We start from the raw sequence: 21,029 nt of genomic DNA on the forward strand, positions 1-21,029 counted from the left end.
ATAATGTCTTCAGACTCCACAATGTTTCCCTGATAATGCTCCGATCTGAAGGGCTGACCTCCTGTTACACAGTTTAATTTCATCAGACTGCTAATAAAAGACGAGATGAGTTTTTCCAGAGAACACGAGCTGCAGTTTGGTTCGTTCAGTCAAGACAGAAAACAGAAATAAAGCTTTTGTTTGAGTTTCAGGTCGTCAGGTTTAACAAACGAGGAGGATTGTGGCTAAATGTTGTCGACTTAATCACTCTGTTGCAGACGCTTTACATTTATCCAGACACACTCTCAGAAACACAAGTCGTTTGTTTCATACGGCAGCGTTTGTCACAAGGTAACGTATTCATTACGTCTCAGGAGCCACATCCTCAGTCTTCTTCTTCTCTGTTTCTTTGGTCCTGACTCTGTTCCTGAGCGCGTCTGAAATGTTCCCGTGCACTTGGCCTCCTTTTAACTTTAGTGGATGTAAGACTTGTATCATTTGGTTTCAGGGGCGCCATGTCTGCAAAACGTGACCACAGCGAATGCCCATACCAAAGACCAGGAAGGCGATCTCAGCAAACTGAGTAAGGACGGCGAGCACAGCAAGCCGAGAGCTCCATCAGACGCTCAGTCCAACATCTTCGTCCTGAGGAAGATGGTGGAGGAAGTCTTCACTGTGCTTTACAGTAAGAGTCACAGCATGTCACCTCTTTCCATCAGCATGTTGGAGGAGATACTGACTGGATTCACAGTCTTGGGTGGACTCAGGATAGCCTGTTACTCAGATTGCAGATTGTCTGTAGCCAGCTGTAATTATTATGTGTTGCGTTGTGTTCAGGTGAGGCTGTGGGGAAGAGCAGCCTGGTCCCTGTGCCTTATGAGTGGATCCAGAAGGACCCCAGCTGTGTGGTGGCCCACGGTTTGCCCGAGGGAGTCACCCTGAAGAAGCCCTCTGAGTACGACACCAAGACGCTGATGAAGATCCTGGAGCAGAGCCACCGCATCCAGTTCACAGTGAAGAGGTGAGGCACTGACACAAAGAACGCTGCTGTTTCAACTCTTGTATCAGATCATGAAAGCAGCTGTTTCACATCTAACACGGAACAAAAGCCTCTAATGCTTTGCAGAGACACGCTGGGCTGTCTGGGGATCTCTGTGTAGTTGTTGGTAGCAGACAGGCTGCAGTGTATTAGTGAGGGATAGACGGTTTTAATTCTCCACTCTCAGGTTGCATGTTTGCTTCTTAACAAAACCTGGTCAGATTTAACAGCCTGCTGTGCAGAAGCCTGTTAGTAACAGGTATTAAAACTGCGTCGTTACAGAAAAACACGGTATAACTATGATTTTGGTGGAATATGCAGTTGGACAGTCTTTTACCTGGACCTGTTAAATCAGCGACAGATCGTTCTTCCACATGCTTGTGATGACATGGCTGTGCTGATAAAGTTACAGATGACAACCTCACGACTTCTCTGTCCGTGATCGTAGCAACACAAACAGCCATTTTAAGCCAAAACATGATGTTTTCTAACCGTCACCCAGTGGTGTTACTGAGGGAACACTGACTCTGGCAAAGCTCTGATGAACTGAAGTGCGTCAGCCATCAGTGGGACCGTTTCTGTTTTATCTGCTCATCCATCTCTAACATACTTTAATCTTTCTACATCATAGACAGCCTAGTTTTGTTCCAACTCTCCAGTGGTGAAAGACTTCTTTTAGTCTGAGGCTTATCAGAGAAATCTCCTCACACACATCTAAAGCTTCATGAGCAGTGTAAACAGTGACTCGTGCCATGTTCTCCTCCCTGTGACTGAGTTTGTTAGTGTTCTCGGACATTGTTCAGTGAGGAAGATTCCCATCATCCCTGTGACTGCATGTTCACTCTTTAAAAGTCAGAGCAAAGTCCAAATAGTTTCCTGAGTGGGTGTTGAGGCTGAAAACAGCCCTGTGAGCTGATGTTGTTTCAGGCACAGTGAGACGCTGGAGGAAGTCTTATCAGACGCCAGGAGTCTCCACAGAGGTTCATAAGAGCATGAGACAGGATTTCACAACCAAGTTCTTTTATCTCTCTTTTTAGATAGAGACCTTTTTTAACGTTCAGGGTATTCGTCACACGGTCCTGATGTTTGAGGAAGTCGGTCAGCAGCCTCGGGGTCAGAGTTACATTTAACTGTGTGATGGGGTCAGTGTGGTGTGGACGCTGAGCCTCAGGAGGATTTATTGATTATGTGTTGTTTGTGGGAGGAGTGTTGGTATGATAGATCTATGCACTCAGTCACGCTGGTCATCAGATTCTCCCACAAGACTGAGCACAGCTTCTTTTGACTGACAGGAAGTGAACGCATCGTTAAAGCTTAATTCGATCATCTTTGGCTTCTTAGAACTCAACTCAGTTTTAGTTCCGGAGCATACGAGTTGTTTAAAGACTCTCTTCTCTGCATTTCCTCCATTAATAACAGCCGTCACATGCCTCTGCCTACAGTTAATGGGGAGTTTCCTTCCACTAAAACTGCATAATCAAGTTAAATATGAATACACTGACAGACACTCAGATTTGTTTTGTGTGTTTTTCTCTGGAAAATACTGGAGATGGAGAGAACAACAGCTCATCGAGTTAAATACATACAGAACAAGTACGAGTAAATAAAACACTCAAGCTAAACACAGAATAGCGTCGACACAACTGAAGTCCAGTGAGGGAAAAGTTTTGGAGCTACGACCTCGAGAGTCTCCTGATGTCTTCAGCTCGGAGCTGGACCGACCCTGAACTGATCAGAGGACCTCAGAGTCCTACAGGAGATACTGGGGTGGAGCCGGAGTCTGACCATACAAGGGTCTGAACAAGATCACAGGAAGACATTTTAGACAAGAAGAGCATTTACATGAGACCTCTCAGAGGACTTGGTCGACTGTACTGAAGTCTTCGTCATGGTCTCCATCTCAGCTTTTAGTTTAGCAACGATCCTCAACTGGTAGAAACACGAGCCAAACATTTTTCATGCTGGTCAAGATTCAGATCTCGTTCCATGGATCACGCAGGGAAGATTTATCAGAAGAGGCTCTCGACTCAGGACGTCCTGTGACCTTTAGGAGAACCGAGGCAGGAGGTTCACTTGTTCTTCAGTATGAAGCTGCTGACAGTGAATAAATGTTTGTAATGTGCAGTTCTGCAAACCACAGATGTGTTGAAACTTAATCTGTCTTTGGTTTAATTTTCAGTTTTGTTGTGGTCTAGCTGGGAAACATCCAGACATCCTGTTAAAGATGGTTTCATGCTGGTTATTTGTCATCTTAATGTAGTATTACATGTTCTGTAGTATTGATATGATTCATATCAAACATACAGATCTAATGTATCTGTGGTTTGCAGAAACATAAAACACCATCAGTTTATTCTGCTGGCTGAGCTGAACTTAGTTAAACAGTTTTGTGACAATTTGAGGCTTAAACAGAATTTATAACTGAATATAGTCTGATTTAACCTTTAACGACGTCTTCTAAAAGAACACACTGTTAAAAGAAGCAAAGAGACGAGTCAGGAGACACAGTGTATAACCGAGTATCTCGCCCTCTGTGTTCAGGCCAGCAGAGGATTTGTCTCGAGAATCTAAGACCAGCACTGATGTCAATCACAACTCTTCCGTCGTCATGACACCGAGCAGCCACGGTCCAGGGAAGCCTGCAGCAGCCCAGGCCGTCACGTCATCTAGTCCCGCCTCTTCCAGCAACTCTGTCCTGTCCAGCTTCCTGTACGGGATGCCCATGTCCTCCAAACCTCACCCGGACGGGAAGCTCGACTTCAAGCCCATGTCCCTCCTCAACCTGGGCAAAGACAGAGGGTCCACCTGGACGCCAGGGACGGACAAGAGCACGTCTGTCAAGGACTGCACCAACAATGGTGAGACAGAGAATGTGTTACAGTGAACACGTGTGTTTGACTCTTTCTCTGTTGTGCTAATTTGAGCAGATTCCTGTATTGAATAGAAGGAAAACTCAAGATTGACATAACAATCAAAGTAATGATCACAGCAATAAGGAAGGTAAAATATATATATATAAAAGTGTGTTTCAGACTAATTGCTCCATCTGCAGTCTGCTCTGAAGTCTGACGATTATTCAGCTTGTTATTTTCCATGTAACACTAACGTCTCTAAAGAAGCGGTTTACCTACATGTTTAGATCCTGGAGGAAAAGTCACAGCTCAGAAATGCAGAAAAACACAAGAGTCCCACAGAAATGTTTTATTCTGTCTTTCTGTTATTCTGCAGCTTTTGCATCTTTGCAGTTGATTAGATAAGTATTAATGGATGCCAGGGGAGCTAATTGAATATCTGGATGCAAAGTGAGCATTTCTGGCTGGAAACAAAATTAATTAAACCGAATAATTTGATTCAGTTTAATTTGTCTTGCATTTTCAGACGAGACAACGAGACCACCTGGCGATCAGGGTCAGAGCCCTCCTGGCATCCACATCTCCAAGAGGCTGCTGTTCTCCATCGTGCACGAAAAGTCAGGTAACGTTCACCTTGTTACCAGGACGATAAAACAACCTGTGGTCTCATTTTAAATGTGTAACATCTGTATACATCATTAGAGACACCGAGCAGGTCGAATCCTCACATGTAAAACTGAACACACAATTTAAACTAAAACCAGAATGTTCCCTCAGATTTCCTCTGAAGTCGTCTCAAGGTTAGATGAAAGGTGTCGAAAATATGTCTGCAACAAAACATCAAAAGAAGAATCCTACAAACATATGAATGTAAATATATAAATATATATATATATAGTACTTCATTAGTTCCCTGTGCTCAAGTGACATGAGCCGTTTAATTGGGGTTGTGATTATTTTGCTGGTTGGAGGCTGACAGACTAAAACTGTTTGGTACTGTGCAAAATGTATAATGTGGAGCTTTAGTATATAATTGCTGCAGTAAATCAGATGAATATGATCAGAGAGGCTTCTGGGGCAGAAGACGACGGTCAAGGTTTCTTTTTAAAATCATTTTTAAAATCTGCTCATGAAGAAATAAGAAATAATTTTCTTATCTATTTTTTTAAGTGCTGTAGTGAAAGAACAAGACAGATGATGGCCAATATGTTTCAACAAATGAAAATAAAAAAATAGAAACAACCTTAATGGCCATTTGAGTAAAGATTTCAGCACAGGACAGCCAGGAGAAACAAAAATCTAGACAACAAAACTCACTTTGTAATAACTTTACGTGTTATTTCTCATTTGAATCTGTACAAAAACAAGTGTAACGTCAGTGAGCGAAGGACTTTGTTGCCTTCAGACACCTTTTATATTCACAGACATGAGACGTGTATCCATCTTCTCCTCATCTCTGTGTAATAATAAACCTTTTTTCCCCAAAATGTTGCTTTTTGTTGATTATCCAATATTATCTTATCTTATCACAAAGACACTGGTGTCAGCCTTTATGTCTCCTGTTATGTAACCAGAAGGATATTTTAGGCACTTAAAAATCAGTCTGCATCAGTCTGGCTTTAACACATATTGTAGACCAACAGTAGAAATAAAACTCGCCTCTCAGAAGAGGATTTGATTTTCTGCGATTCTTTTGAACACCTTCTCCTGTGTTTGTTCTGTCTCCTGTTGGATTTGCAGGCTCGTACAGTCACCAAGTATTGTTTACTGAACAAAGGCTAAACTATACTAACCCCCGGCAATTAAGGGCTAAGCTACTAAGATGTCAAGAGTAATCCTATAAGAAGCTTGCACTCATTTCCCAGAGTTGATATGGAGTCGATGGAGCAGATTAATTTCAGATCTTTTGAATTAAAGCTCATTTGAATGTTAAATCTCTGATAAACTTCGGCTCCGTGTCTTTAATTGTTCGTCGAGGATTAACGGCAGTTGTTTCTTGCAGAAAAATGGGATTCTTTCATCCGTGAGACTGAGGACATCAACACTCTGAGAGAGTGCGTTCAGATCTTGTTCAACAGCAGATACGGTGAGAAAAGCTTCACTCTTCATGTTTGTAATTCGTTTGAGCTCCAGTCACACACATGATGAGATTCACAGAGACACCTCAGCCTCCACCAGCTCCTGTTGATGCTCACTGATGACTCTGTGGATGCTGATGGATTGAGGTCAGCGCTGTGGTTTGATCATCTTCTCCTCAGTGAAACACAAAACCTGTGTTAGTAACAAGAATAACACAGCTGTGTTTGAGTTCACCAACACCGAGATATTAGTTTTATTTTAAAGTGTTCAGAAGATGTTTGTGTGCAGCTCGACTCCAGTGTGTTGACTCAGTGGATCCGGTGTGTTTACAGACGGCTCCTACAAATTAAAAACATTTAGACTCGTGGGATTTTTTATATCAAAGCCTGCTGCTGCGATTATCATCCAAGTTTCATTCCTCATTTAGCTGGAATTACTTTACAGGCAGCGTGTCTCCGAGTGCTGGCTGCTGGAGAATAACAACAAGTTAGACTGAACTACTTTTACTTTGAGTCAAAGTGAATATCTTCAGGATGTTCTGACTGTAGCATCATGTAGAGTTCTGCAGGGATGATGTATTTTTGGATCTAACCCTGCAGTTAGCATCACTCTGGCTGGCTCCATGTTTCTGATCCTTCCAGGTTCTGTTCATCCAGATAATCTCCACAGATGAACGTAAACTAACTGTGTAGCAGTAAGAAGCTAATGTTAGGCTACAAACAGACGACATCACGGTCACATGACTGAAACGTCTCCACCACTAAGAGTCTTACTGCACAATTACTATCCAGGTTTTCTATAAACTGATCAGTGTACAAGTTGTAAAGTCAGAGTTAGAACAGTGTGGAACTAAAGTGGCCTGTAAAGACGGACTAGTGAGTAGATGAGTCTCCGTGTTGCTGTGAGGACGTTTAATGTCCCCGACAACCTCTGTAGTCTCATTCACACACTTGAAGAGCTTCATGATTAAACTGTGGGACATTTAATGATGATTAATGTTGGAGAACAAAACATGAAAATCTCCTGAAGGAGAAGTTCTCCCAGGAAGTTCCTCCTCTGCTCCTCCTGAGGATATAAAGTGTAGAACAGTTCTGGAGCTTCACAGTCAAACAGAGTTGAAGTATCTGCAGACTTGATTTAAACCTCAGACGTCTCCGTGCAGCTCGTCTGCTGTGATCAGATTCTGCTGAAGCCTCGACATCACAAACTGATCTGAGATGATGTTATTTACGCTCGGTGTGCGGTTGAGTTTGTGCACAGCAGTGAATTTGTGTCTATTCGCATCTTTTGTGTTGACTTTCATGTTATTTTGACCTGGAAACTTTGCTTCACTCTCCGTGGGAACAAACTGTGAGGCATGTTAACCACAGACCTTATTTCAGGCGAGTTACTGAAGTGAAGAAGAACCAGAAGTGTGAAAATGCTGATTCACCTCCAGGTTTCAGGACTCGTTCCTGCAGCATTTCATGTGTTTTTATAAAAGTTTCCATCTTCTTCCCTCCAGCTGAGGCCCTGGGTCTTGATCACATGGTGCCTGTACCCTACCGCAAAATCGCCTGCGACCCCGGAGCTGTAGAGATCATCGGCATCCCCGACCAGATCCCCTTCAAGAGACCCTGCACCTACGGAGTCCCCAAACTCAAACGCATCCTGGACGAACGCCATGGAATCCGCTTCATCGTGAAGCGGTAACAGATCCTTTCAGACTTCCTGCATGTGTTCCTGCAGGCACACATGACTCTCTGAGATAAATCAGGCTGATGTGATTCACAGGGTAGTTTTTTAAGGAAACCCATCATATGCATGCCGCCGTGTCTAATTAAGTTTAATTTAGTCACTGAGTGCAGATCTTAGTTGATCCGCTGCCTCTTCATTACGGTCCAGCTCGTCTCCAGCACACTGCAGCGTGGCATCGCCTCTCAAACTTTATTTAGAGAAGGTTTTCAGTGAGCAGCCAGCCTCAACCATCTGTCAGTTAAACGTCTGTTTCCTTCAGCTCGCTGCTAAACCGTCTCCGCTCAGCGCCCAGACGACTCTCCCCTGGCAGCACCACGCGGCTGCTCCTCCATCCATTTGTTTAAGCTAATTTAAACGAGCCGCCATGCCTTGTTTGAGATAACACATCTCCCAACGAATCCTGCAGGCAGCGGCTCATTAGTGTTAATACAATTAGGAAAGATTGAAAATGGGATTAATTCAGAATTACATCACGTTGCCATTGTCATTGAGAGATGCTCCAGATGTGGGTCCTGATGTTCAGTGTTGACAGACTTTAGACGGACCGCTGGTTCAGTCGCTCGACCGCTTGTTGTTCAGTGTCAGAATGTAAATACATGAACGTGAGCTGGCTTAGTTTTTCAAACAGAGGTTTAAACTCGAGGCACGATGTGTGTGGTCACTTTGACTAAGATAAGTTGAGAGCAGCTGGACGGACTCACAGATATTCAGAGGATGAATTATTATGACTTTTAATCAAGACGTTTTACTTTTGCAACAGTTCATGTCATCAAAAGAAACCTCAAAAATAGTTTTATTCTTATCAACAAACCTTTTAAAAGAGCAAAATGAACAACAGCTGCGTCTCCTCTTCTTCATTTCCTCCTCGTCCTCTAAAACGAAACAAAAGTCTCAGCTGATGTCCTTCATGATCAGACGGCTGAATATCAACAACATCGCTGCGTCTCTTACAGCAACACGACCGAACCAACAGGGAACAAATCCTGCAACTACAGAGAAAACTCTACAACTAGTTTCCTTCCGTAGTTACAGTCTTTGCTTTTCTAGCGTGTTGCAGCCGTGTCTAAGTCAGCCGACACAGAACTACATGTTGTGTAGCTCAGATCATCCGCTGCAGACGAGTCGACGGACTCAATGCAAAGATTTGTTTCCAATTCTCTTGATATGACGAGATGACGAGTGTGTTCGCACGTCTTACAATACTTTACATTTTCCTTATGCTGTATTTGTCACGCAGCTCTAAGACCGTTCAGTCCTGGTTACAAATACATAGATTCAGCTTTATTAAAAGCTCAGATATTTACAAAAACAGCTAGACGCTCTAGTTTTTAGCAAAAGATCCTCAAACTAGAGTAAATAGTTTATTTGTTGGGGACTACATTCAGCAGCACATTAATTCACAACCTAATGAGGTTGGATGGTGTAGAAAATGTATAATAAATAATGTCTGAAATGTCCCAACAGGGCCACCGTACAGAGAATAAAGCCTTTTAATTGCCTTTTCTCCAGCGCCGCCCTCAAACCAAACTGCAGACCTGCCAGCAGTGGTGTTGACTCTCAGCTCTTGTTCTGTGGTGTCGTAAACACGTGTCACAGCTGTGGACTGTACGCTCGGTCTTGTTCAGCAGCGACCTCGTTATGAAACGAGGTCATCGTGCTGGTGAAGTAATTATAGATGAAAGCACCAACAAACAGTTCCCTCCTTCACCAGCTGGACCTTTTAGAGATTCAGTCTTAATCTCAAAGATTTATTTAAGTGAACGTACGTCAACGAAATGTTAAAGTGTGTAAAGATTCATGAAGGTCTCAGCAGGAGGGGAACGTCACGACAGTTCACATCCACACGGTTATTTTTAGTTCATCAGCGATAACGACTCACTTGGCCGATTGTTTGACTGAGACGGACTGTTGAAGGAGCGTTAATGTGCTGTTAACGACACAGCTGGAGTGTTTGCATGATGATCTGTGCTGAAGCTCACTGACGCCTTGTTTCTTCTTCTGTTGCAGAATGTTTGACGAGAGGATTTTCACCGGTGAGACTTTATTTACTCTGTTTGTGTTTTAAGACCTTTCTCTGTCGTGAGCTGTGAATTTACCTCGCAAATGAAACGTTTCCTCTCTATGACTTCTCGTGCCAAGTTCACTAATTATATTTGAAAGCGTTCTGGTGTCAGTAGAATTGAAAGTTTTCTGTTTGGGGGAAAAAGTGATGCTGGCAAACTGTGAGGAATGATTTGACAGTTTGCTGACCTGAATGTTTCGCTTAAATTCATCATTTGAGTAACACCGAACTTTATCTGTAAAGCACAAACATCAAAGATGCTTTTAAAGACTTCCTTACACACCTCACACAGCGTGACACACAGCGGCAGCGTCAAACTGAGAGAGCCTGTTATCTCTCAGTGTGTCCGGGCCTTTAAACATTTGAAGAAATAAACTGAATATTACAGAATCCACAGCCGGACTGCTGGATCTCACTTACTTGGTTGTGTCCAGATGGACCCACTAAACTGCCAGCTGACTGTCTGAGATAATAATTGGTGCACAAACCTCGACTTTACAGCATTGTGGAAAAATTAGATCAAATCACAGCTAATTTGGCTCTTAAAACGAGTTCAGGCTGTGTTTTCATTAGAGTGAAGAATGATCCCCATGTTTTCAGAGGGAACTCTGGGTAAAGGGTAATTATTCTGGAAGGGTTCCATGTCGTGGAACGTGAGCCGGGTGTTTAGCCGGACAGTATTTGTCAGAATCTCGACAATTAATTAGAGTAACGGGCCGACAGAAGCGGCTCGGTCGGCTCTGTATTTATGTCTGAACACCCGCAGACGTTCTCCACTGACAGGATGCTCTGTGTGTTTTTCTTCTGCATCGTGTTTGTTCAAGCTGCTGGCAAGATTGCGAGAGAGGAGGGGAAGCACGACCTGGGCTCCACGCCTGAAGACAGCTTCCCCGACAATCTGAGCCTCCCGCCCAGCGCCGCCGAGCTGGTCAGCAATCCTCACAGCAGCAGGTCAGAGCTCGGCCCACGCACGGGTTCAGCTTCACCCCCGCACACTTTGTTTATACGCAGGAAACCTGAGCTGCTGGGCTGCAGCCAGCCGTCCTGCATGTGTAGCTCATAATGAGCTCCGAATTAAACACTTTAAATACTCTTTATACAGTTTATCGTTGGTTCAGTGATGTTAGAGACGTTACAACTGTTCATTCAGTGTTTCTTCTGTAATAACAGTTTGTGTGTCAGAATCGTGTTTATCCGACATGAATCAGCTGATTTCATGCATCTTTATAAATCCTGCATGTTACCTCAGATTTAATTCAGCCTGTTGAGCTTCTTACTTTGTGGTTCAGATGAAAGAAAAGTCAATCAGAATAAATAGTTAAAGAAATAATTGATAAGCCATTTAAACACTAGAATTTATCAACTGATTCATAGAATGTAACATAAATGTATATTTCTGCTTTAATTTGCTTTTGTATTATTTTTTAATTTTCCATTTTATTCAGTTTTATTTCCATGTTTTTTTTATAAATGTATTAATTTTCAATTAATTTATCACATGTATTAAATGCTTAAGAATAATAACACTGAAATAAATACATGATTTTTAAACCAAAATTGATAAGTTAAATAGAAAATGAAATGGTGAATTAATACAAAGGTAAATAGATAGAGAAGCACATTAAGACACAATTATCAATTAATTTATAAATTAATGAATGCCTTCATTTATTTTTTTTTACTTTATTGGAATGTGTTTATTTTATTTGTTAAATGCAAAAAACACATTTTTAAATAAATATACACATAAGAAAATGACTTCATTGATAAATGTGGGAAAGAAAATAAATGACAGGAACTAAAACAAAGGTAAACAAATACAGAAATATCAATTTACATCACATTTTATGGTTTTATTAACACCTTAATTTATTTTTTAATTTATTGTCAGTCGTCCAAACTATCCCTTAAAATCTGAACAACCTAATGGAGCCATGAATAAATTGTATTTTCATCATATTTAACTAAATAAACATGCAAAACAAATTAATCCAAAAGGTTCTGAATGTAGAAATATGAACAAACAAACACTTGGAAACTTTTTTAGTCGTGAGATATTCTCATTTTTACGAGCAGCATGTTTTAGAAGTTTCATCAGGTTCCTCAAATCTACGTTGGTATTTTTTGCTTCATATCGCTGAAATATGTAGAATCTAAGCTAAAATGCTTGAAGTCGATAAAGAATGATGATGAAGTCGACCTGTTCGTCTTCTCCTGCAACACGACGTCTTGTTGTCCACATTTTGCTGAGATGTTACGTAACGCAGCGCTGCATCACAGTCGAGCAACATGATGATGCACAAGACAGAAGACGTTTTTGTTCCCCTGCAGGAAGAATGAAGCTTTTTATTTTAGGTCGATTTAAACAGAATGATGATGTTTCCATCCACTTGTGTGTTTAAATGAATGAGTTCTGTAATAATCTGGTCGTCAGCTGATTGTGTTTTTACTCCTCATCACAGATCGACCAGTGCGTGTGTGAGTCCTCTGGCTGACTGTGAAGCAGGTACGTTTCATTAAAAACCTTGTCTTCATTATAAAAATGACTTCTTTTTGTTCCCATTCTTTTCAATCTGAAGCAACAAAAGATTGTAATTAAAGTTTTGATATCGACAGTCCTCAGAAGTGTCTGAAAAAAATGTCCCATCATGATTCGTCGTCCAGTCATTTCGATCAGCCACTTAAATCTGTTGAGCAGCTCCATGAAACACAGCGACGCTCTGATGGAAGTGAACTGTTGAATCCCCGCAGGTCCTTCAGGAGATTGTATTCCTCTGAAAAGGATTAAAACGGAGCCTCCAGACGGGGAGATCATTCAAGTGACGGTGCCGGGTGAGTGTGCACACGTCCGGCCACCAGCAGATTAGAAACACCTTCACTTGTTAAATCATAAACAGGATCCAGAGATGTGCTGTCACAGATCGTCCCTGACAGATCGCAGGTCTGTGATACAGTGTTACTGGTCCGAACTGTAAAACTCTGAGATTCATCGGCCACACAAACGGGACTTTTACAGCAGGAAGTTAACATCCTCCTGCAGGAGGTGGTGCAGATGTGGAGGAGACTCAAACTCTCTGATGTCAGACTGTTAAATGTGGATGTGTTCTGGTGTCTTTATTCCTTCTTCGCCTCCTTTCCTGTTTCCTGGTTTCCTTCCTCTTTCGTTTCCTCCTCTAGTAAAGAAGTAACCTGAGGAAGAATCACTGATCCACATTTTCAGCATTTTATAACATTTTATTGCCCAACAGCTGATCGATTAACTGAGGAAGTAATCAAAATATAAATGTACAATGAAAACAATCGTTAGTCAAGGTTGTTCTTCACAGTCATCATGTGATTGGTCAGGCCGACGTGCCACGACTGTAAAAGAACATTCAACATATTCTGAAAAGACTGATGGAGTCCGTTGGTCGAGTGAAGCTCGGCTCGATGTTTTGTCACATGGTTTCTGTCTCAAACAGGACGAGCACCACGTCTTCCTCAGCTGTTTACTGACGAATGAAGATGATATGTTTCCATTTTGATGCCGTACATCATAAAAAGTGTTTCCTCTTTAGGTTAGAAGCGTTTGAGCTCTTTGCCAGCTGAGATCTGTGAGCATCCAAAGTGTTTTCAGACATTATGCTTCAGTTAAACATTATCAAAGACTTCAAGGATGACGACTAACTGATTGTAGGTCAGTGAACTTCCCCAAATCTGGTATAAAAGAAGGCTGCAGCTGATTTCCTAAATGTTCAGGTGGAGACATTGGATTTTTCTGATCAGATCTTTTCCTCCATGTAATTAAATATCTTTGTACAAACAATTGTCAGCACTTGAATAGGCGTGACGGCTCAGTAGGTGGCAATAAAGTCTACGTCAGCGATTTGTTGTGTTTAATGAGCTTATTCTGTTAAAATGAGATGTAGAAAACCACTAAATTAAGATGTAAACCTGTAGAGCCGGAAACAACAATGTGCATGTACGTGTTGAGGTAATAGTTGGTGCACAAACACTTAATTGTTGTGTTGATTGTTTTCTTTTAGTTCAGAAAATGTTCTGTCTCGGTGACTTAACATACATATTTAACAGACAGAGGTTTGTGACATCAGAGGTTTGTGACATCAGAAGTTTGTGACATCAGAAGTTTGTGACATCAGAAGTTTGTGACATCACAGGTTTGTGACATCACAGGTTTGTGACATCAGAAGTTTGTGACATCACAGGTTTGTGACATCACAGGTTTGTGACATCAGAAGTTTGTGACATCAGAAGTTTGTGACATCACAGGTTTGTGACATCAGAAGTTTGTGACATCAGAAGTTTGTGACATCAGAAGTTTGTGACATCACAGGTTTGTGACATCACAGGTTTGTGACATCAGAAGTTTGTGACATCACAGGTTTGTGACATCAGAAGTTTGTGACATCACAGGTTTGTGACATCACAGGTTTGTCTCTTTGTCCCACAGACGCTGGTTCTGGTGTGGAGGAGCCCAGTGAGCCTGTGGTCGAGCCGGTGGCAGCCGCAGTGTGTCCAGCCACAGCTTCACCCTCTGCTCCTTCTGCTCCTTCTGCTCCTTCTGCTCCCCATCACCCGCTGGAGAACCTCGCAGGTAACCTCAGCTCCGTCAGCCACCTTCACCTCCTCCTCCTCCTCCTCACTGCAGCTCCCAGGATGCTGGCTCACTCCAGCTGCTTGTTAGGGAGCTAAAAACACACGTATGAAAACACTTTTCTCAGATTTCTTCCACTTCCCCACGACCAAACCTCCCCAGACACCAGTAGAAGCCTACAGATCCTCCACACCCGACTACTGTAGCTCTTCTCTCCTCCCAGCCTCTCAGACACCAGCTCCCATCTGTGACCAGCACCATGCATCAGCCGCTCACACTCACACTAAAAGCTCTTTGACATTTAGATAATTGAAACTGATGCATTGTGCGTATGAACAGATGTGGAGCTCCTCTGTCCTGTAGTCCTGCTGCCCACAATGATTAGAGTTAGTTCATGTGTTAGAGACCAAAATGCTCCTCAGAGATCCTTAAAGCTCCCAAACCTCCCGCCTGACGCAGAGCCATCGTAGACTGAGATGCCAGTGAGACAGCTGACCCGAGACACCTGAGTAGACTCTCTATTAACTTCACCTTAAAGGGTCAGTTCACCTAATTACAGATGTCTATTCTTAAATACTCGACTGGTATCTGACCACACAGATGGTTTAATGATTTACAATCTGTCAATTTAAGATTTCCCCTCATTGGCAGCAGACGTGTTTGCTCAGATTTTGGTGAACTTCCCCTTTAAGCTGTGTGAAAGATATAATAAATAACAGTTACAGATTCTGTGTACAAAATATTTTATCTTTCTGTTTGAAGACTAAAAACTTGAGAGTTACTTCTGCACGTCAGTAAAAATCCTGTCAAAAATGATCTTTATTGATTAAACACGTGCAAACGTTTGGCTTTGCTGTGAGCTCAGAGGAGGAAGAGTCTGCTCAGTGTCTCGGCCTTCAGGAGGCGTTTTTGTTTTGTTTTGTTGATTTGAAATTTGTTGCTCTGTTGAAGTTTTCTTTTCTTTCACAAAATGACCACTAAAGGAACCAAAGTGAAGGTAAGTGCAGCAAATGTCCCATTTAGTATTATTTGCTGTTTCATGCTCTTTATTTACATATTTGTTAGTTGTTGTTTTACATCATACAGTACGTGGTAAAGTAAGACATACTCTGAAGTTATTAATAAAACTACATTAACACAGAATCAACAGCTGGTTCAACACAGTGAAACTAGAGGAGATATAAATGTTTCATCAGGGTAGAAAACGACTGTAAATTAAGGTCTCGATAACCTTGATATTAAAAACTGATATATTGATATTGTGTGAAAAACACAGCAAAGATGTTCGGCTTTGTGTTAATGAGTTCGTCTGGTTGTTCTCTCACTTGTACCTGAGTGTAACTTTGTTAAAGTTATTGTTACAGACTGTCTCCACCTCCCTTCACTCAGAGTTATGAGGGGAGAGTAACGATATTGTCAGCGTGAGTCTGTTGGTCCACGATCAGCAGTGGAAACATTCTGCATCAGCTATTTAAATTAACACGTGTTGTAAATGATCCTCGAGCCCCAGATTTCAACCCAACCCAGTGAAAACTAAGACGAGACTGATGACGACGCTCAAAGACTCAGAACTAAAAAGTATTCAGGAGTTCAGCTGCAGGATTTTACAACATCCCAAGAATTTAATAAACATTTTTACAGTAAATTCTTCAAGAGATGGATTTACTTTACCGGTTTTTGGACTTAAATTGAAACAGTTTTATAAAATATCAGCAGGAGATGACGGGCAGTGATGTTGGGTAATTGCAGCTGTGTGTTGTTTCCTGCTCCTGTTATTTTCCAGAGAAGAGCGTTAAAATCAACAGCTGAAGTTTTACAAATATCATAATGGCTGCATCGTTTCAGTCACACGACTGCTGTGTAGTGAAGCCGCGCTCCGTGAACGGGAAACCATCAAAGACGTTAACACGTCTCCGTCTTTTATCTTTTCACCTGAAGAATGAATCTCATATTGGAGCTCTTTGTTGTCTAAATGTTTGAAAGCTGCTGTATGTTTCTGCGCCTCTCATGTTTTTCTTTCATCCCGCAGCTGAAGCTCTGTCACCCAGCGCCGCCTCACAGAGCATCAGAAGATCCTCTGAAGGTAGAGACGCCTCATTCACTGTGTTCATCACTCTGCTGCACCCAGCGCAACATTAAAATACTGCTGGAGAAACTAGCTCTTACAAAACATCCTTTATTGTTCAGCACAGAAGCTATTTTCATACTCTTTAAAACCAGATTTTGCTTCTGGCTTTTCAGGTGATGAACTGCACATAAACTGAGGTTTTCTGTTTTCTGAGCTGACAAATGTAGCATCATAAAGAGGGAGTTTGTTAGCAGATCATTAAACCAGTAAACACAACATCACCAGACTCCATTAACAAATGTAGTGATTTTAATGGTTGTTGAGTTAAAACAAACTTCATAACGTTGTGAAACTTTGTCTCTGACAGAAGTTTTAAAGACATATTGTTTGCATTGATTTCAGGAGCAGCTCAGTTCATCCGTCCAGAAACTGTTCCTACTTTATTAGCCTCATTTATTGCACCTTTACCTTCCTCTTCTCCGTGTGCATTTGTTATTTTCTTCAGTGATTAATGCGGCACACAGTCAGTTTGTCGTTACGAGGTCAGTGTGGGCCAAGAGGAATATATCAGAATAAAGTCAGGCAGGAGAAGTGTTCATGTTCACAGGTGGGAGGTCTCCCACCGCTCCAGCTGCCCTCAGGTGATGATTCTCTCTGGTCTGACTCTTCAGCAGGGAGTTTGGTCGAGGACATTGGTGAAATGATTCTTCAGCTGCGGAGACAAGTGGAGAGCCTCTTCACCATTAAGTACGGTAAGATACCTGAGCTTCAGACGAGGGCGGGCCCATTAATCCTGCAGTAAGACTGATCTCCTCCACATGTACACACCCTTTACCAGTGTACAGCAAGGGGCGTTTAAGCTTTTATAGTCTGTTTGAATATTAAAATTGTAACTTTTAAGTTTCTCTGAATATTTAAACATGTAAGAATTAGTCTGCTCAGTGTGGAGCAGATCCGAGGGGATGAGGAGGATGAATCTCAGTTTAATGTCGGAGGAGTTTCAGCGGAGTGTTTCCCAGAATCAGTCTGACTTTCTGTGTGAAGGAAACGTCTGAACAACGACTTTAAACCACAAACAGTGAAAACTAGATCCTGTTCACAAGGATCAGAGCTCATTACACACTGAGCGGTGCTGCGAAGAGATTACTGTCTGTGTTAATTGATTGTTTGGTCAATAATATGTGATACAGTGGTGAAAACTATCGATCTTTTGTTCACAAGTAAAGATCTTCAGTTTACAGTCACAGAGAAGAGAAATGGGACAAAATTCACATTTAATGATCTGACAGTTTTAACTGATTCACTTTAAAAACACTCAAACTAATTAATTTAAAAGTTGAAAACTAATCAGTTAATCACTGGACTTCTGGTGCCACATGAACAGAATCACTGTAATGTAGGTTTGTCATCAGAACCAGATGTTTCTGATTGTGGTTCTGATTAGTTCCTTTATTTGTTTCTGATGCTAAAATATGCTTTTAGTTTGAAAAGCCAGACTGCGATACAGTTCTTTAAAATACTTAAAATGCCTCAAATTCATCTTTATTAATAATGAGCCTTAAAAGTCATTAAATATTTTCACATTTTAATTTGTGAGGTCTTAATTTTAACACACCTGATTTCATTTATTGATCTTTTATGTATTTTTGTGTAAACAAGCCGAACTCTTCTGTGTTTAATGATTTATTTTGTTTCTACGTGTTTTCACCTGACAGAATGTAGATGAACTCAGTCCTTACAGAAGCTTCTCTACACAGAACAACATGCTGCAAACATTTATACTCATCTGCATCATTAAATAAGAAAAAGATGATTTGTTCAAGTCTTAAATTTGGTTATAAATGTTTAAACACCCTGTAGAACTAAACTACAACTGTTGTGTTTTTTTCTGAGTTTTGTCCATATTAACTGTTGTTATGATAATATTTTAGTAATATTTCACTCTGCAAAGAAACAGATTTTATCAGGAAACATCACTTTAAATCAGTCTGAGGGGAAAATGATTTGATTGGCTGTAAACAAGACAAGTGTTAAACCTGATTATTGATCTTGTTTAGAGGTCGAACTGACGGACACCTTTGAGAAATATCAATGATTTGACTGAAGTTAACTGTGTTCCTCTGTTGCTCCTCTGCCTCAGCCGAAGCTCTGGGTCTTCCAGAACCGGCAAAGGTTCCTTACTCCAAGTTCCAGATGTACCCGGAGGACCTGTACGTCACCGGGCTGCCCGAGGGAATCTCTCTCCGGAGGCCCAACTGCTTCGGAGCGGCTAAACTGAGAAAGATTCTGTCTGCCAGCAGTCAGATCCAGTTCGTCATCAAGAGGTGAGAAGAGGTTAAAGCAGCTGATCAGATCCTCCGTCAGTGATCATCTGGATACAGACGAGACGCAGTCCGGTCGTCAGTTCTCAGTGTCGGATCTGAAGTGTGTTTGTGGAAATCAACTCCTCCTTATTTTAGTGAAACAGGTGAACAAAGTTTTGCTGCCTGACAGAAACACTTTCAGTCCTGTTGAGAAGACGATGGAGTCGCACACGTCGTCCTCTGGTGGTCAAACTGAGCTGAACAAAAACAAACACAACAAACAAAAAGAAATCTGAATTACGCTGCCAAAACCTGTGCACCTGTTTCACATTATTAAAGTCAAATTATCGAACAGAAACACAAGAAAGAAAACAGTTTGGATCAGACAGAAAATTGTCCTCCTTGTCCTCTCTGGGCTTCCGTACTCGATCCCCTGCTTTATAACCACAGTATTGATCTTTGTCTCTGTCTTCAGGCCCGAGCTGTTAACTGATCAAGTAAAACAAGAGATGCCTTCGATCCCCGTCTGTGATCCAGGTGAGTCCCGAACACGTCTGAGTTCAATTTAAATCACAGACAGACCACGTTAAACTCTCTCTGAGTGAACCTGAACGTCACGACAACAACAGGAAGTCAGTTTATTCTGATTTATTCTGTAAAATGAGACGTCTCCTAAAAACCTGCTGAAAAAGTGAAGCTACTTTGTATTTTCACGGTTCATGAGTCTGTTTTTGTTTGTTTCTACTTCCATTAATTTAAGGACTAAAACTTAACTAATAATACATGAAAAAAATAATGGTGAAATAAATAAATTAATAAGCTTTTAAATGCAAATACAAACAAATGTAGCCATTAATTAATTGTGATGATGCTGTACTTTATCTATTTATTATTTTGATGATTTTATTGTATTTATTAAATATATTTAATTAATAAAAATAAATGAATAGAATGAAGAGTAGAATGTTATTGTCATCGTACTGAATACAACGAAATCAGGAATACAATTTTATTGAATAAATAAAATGGGAAGGTAAATGAATATGGAATTAATACGAAGATAAATAAATACAGAAGCAAATTAAAAGATTGAATATTTACATTCATTTTCTAAATTAATTCATTTTAGTTGATTGATTTTAAATATTATTATTTTGAATATTCATTTATTTATTGCAACACATTCTCAATTTCTTTTTGTCAGTTTCAGTCTTCTTTATACTACATTCTTCATTCCTACTATAATCATTTAGTTCAGATTCATTGAGTCAGAACACTACATTTCCCATGATGCTTTGAGGATATGTTGTGAATTAGAACCTCTTCTTTGATCTAAAGTCTTCCCGTCTCAAACATTCGTCCTGCAGATAAACAAGTCATTCATAATGAACGTTCCGTCTTCATGCTGTAGATGTCAGACGGATGTAAACCTCCAGCTCTTCCACGTGTTTATATGATCTGAAGCTCTGAAGATAAACTGGTTTCTTTACAGGCAGTTTGCAGGAAGTTCCTCCATCTGGAGGCTCATAATGCAGCTTTAAGATGCTGCTGTCCTCTGCCGCAGGAAATTAAGAGGTCAGATCCAGTTCAGGCTCTATTTCTGAATCAGCCCCTCTGAAGGAAGAGAAAGTCCTCGCAGGGATTTCCTGCAGCTTTTTATTTGTGACAAAGCCGCTGGAACAAGGAGCAGCGCTTAATGTTTGTTGTGTTCAGTAAATCTTAAAGAAACGACACAAACTAAAGTTTAATCTTTCAATGTTTCTCCACAGAGCTGGACGCCAAGGACGCAGCGCCAGTCACAGAGGACACTGCAGCGATATCCAAGAGACCTGGATTCTCAGGTACGCTCCGGTTCAAGTTTCACCTTCACGCACACTTTGAAGCTTCACCATGTTTAAACATAAATCAGCTGTGAGTTCTGACGTTCATCACGCCCTTTTTAAAAGGATGAATACGCTGCAGCAGACTCTAAAGAAACACAGGAAAGCAGAACAATTCAAAGCGTCTTCTGTCTCCTGTCTCCAGAGTGCCTGGAGTCCAAACTGTCCAGGATCGACCTGGCCAACACGCTGCGGGAGCAGGTCCAGGATCTGTTCAACAGGAAGTACGGGGAGGCATTGGGCATCAAGTACCCGGTCCAAGTGCCTTACAAGAGGATCAAGAACAACCCCGACTCGGTCATCATCGAGGGCCTTCCCCCCGGCATCCCCTTCAGGAAGCCCTGCACCTTCGGCTCCCAGAACCTGGAGAGGATCCTGGCCGTCGCCGACAAAATCAGTTTCACCATCACCAGGTGGGAACGCCCGGTCACATGAC

The 21,029-nt window shown here is 41.5% G+C and overlaps 1 protein-coding gene across 5 annotated transcripts in view; it reads left to right on the forward strand.

Moving 5' to 3' along the window:
* gtf2ird1 (GTF2I repeat domain containing 1) overlaps positions 1-21,029 on the forward strand; it is a 34,977-nt gene that overhangs the window by 9,507 nt on the left and 4,441 nt on the right. For 4 of the 5 annotated variants that reach the window (XM_037119947.1, XM_037119943.1, XM_037119944.1 and 1 more), the window contains exons 4-20: positions 488-664; positions 817-1,000; positions 3,560-3,876; positions 4,397-4,492; positions 5,873-5,956; positions 7,454-7,637; positions 9,694-9,719; positions 10,573-10,699; positions 12,211-12,254; positions 12,500-12,580; positions 14,199-14,342; positions 16,372-16,425; positions 17,082-17,162; positions 18,551-18,734; positions 19,189-19,250; positions 20,483-20,554; positions 20,739-21,006. In XM_037119947.1, the coding sequence (XP_036975842.1) occupies positions 488-664; positions 817-1,000; positions 3,560-3,876; positions 4,397-4,492; positions 5,873-5,956; positions 7,454-7,637; positions 9,694-9,719; positions 10,573-10,699; positions 12,211-12,254; positions 12,500-12,580; positions 14,199-14,342; positions 16,372-16,425; positions 17,082-17,162; positions 18,551-18,734; positions 19,189-19,250; positions 20,483-20,554; positions 20,739-21,006 (2,185 nt within the window). The remainder of the gene's footprint in view (positions 1-487; positions 665-816; positions 1,001-3,559; positions 3,877-4,396; positions 4,493-5,872; positions 5,957-7,453; positions 7,638-9,693; positions 9,720-10,572; positions 10,700-12,210; positions 12,255-12,499; positions 12,581-14,198; positions 14,343-16,371; positions 16,426-17,081; positions 17,163-18,550; positions 18,735-19,188; positions 19,251-20,482; positions 20,555-20,738; positions 21,007-21,029) is intronic. The other variant, XM_037119946.1, reaches the window with a different exon arrangement.

This window comes from Acanthopagrus latus, chromosome 13 (assembly GCF_904848185.1).
Source record: "Acanthopagrus latus isolate v.2019 chromosome 13, fAcaLat1.1, whole genome shotgun sequence".
Taxonomy (NCBI): Eukaryota; Metazoa; Chordata; class Actinopteri; order Spariformes; family Sparidae; genus Acanthopagrus; species Acanthopagrus latus.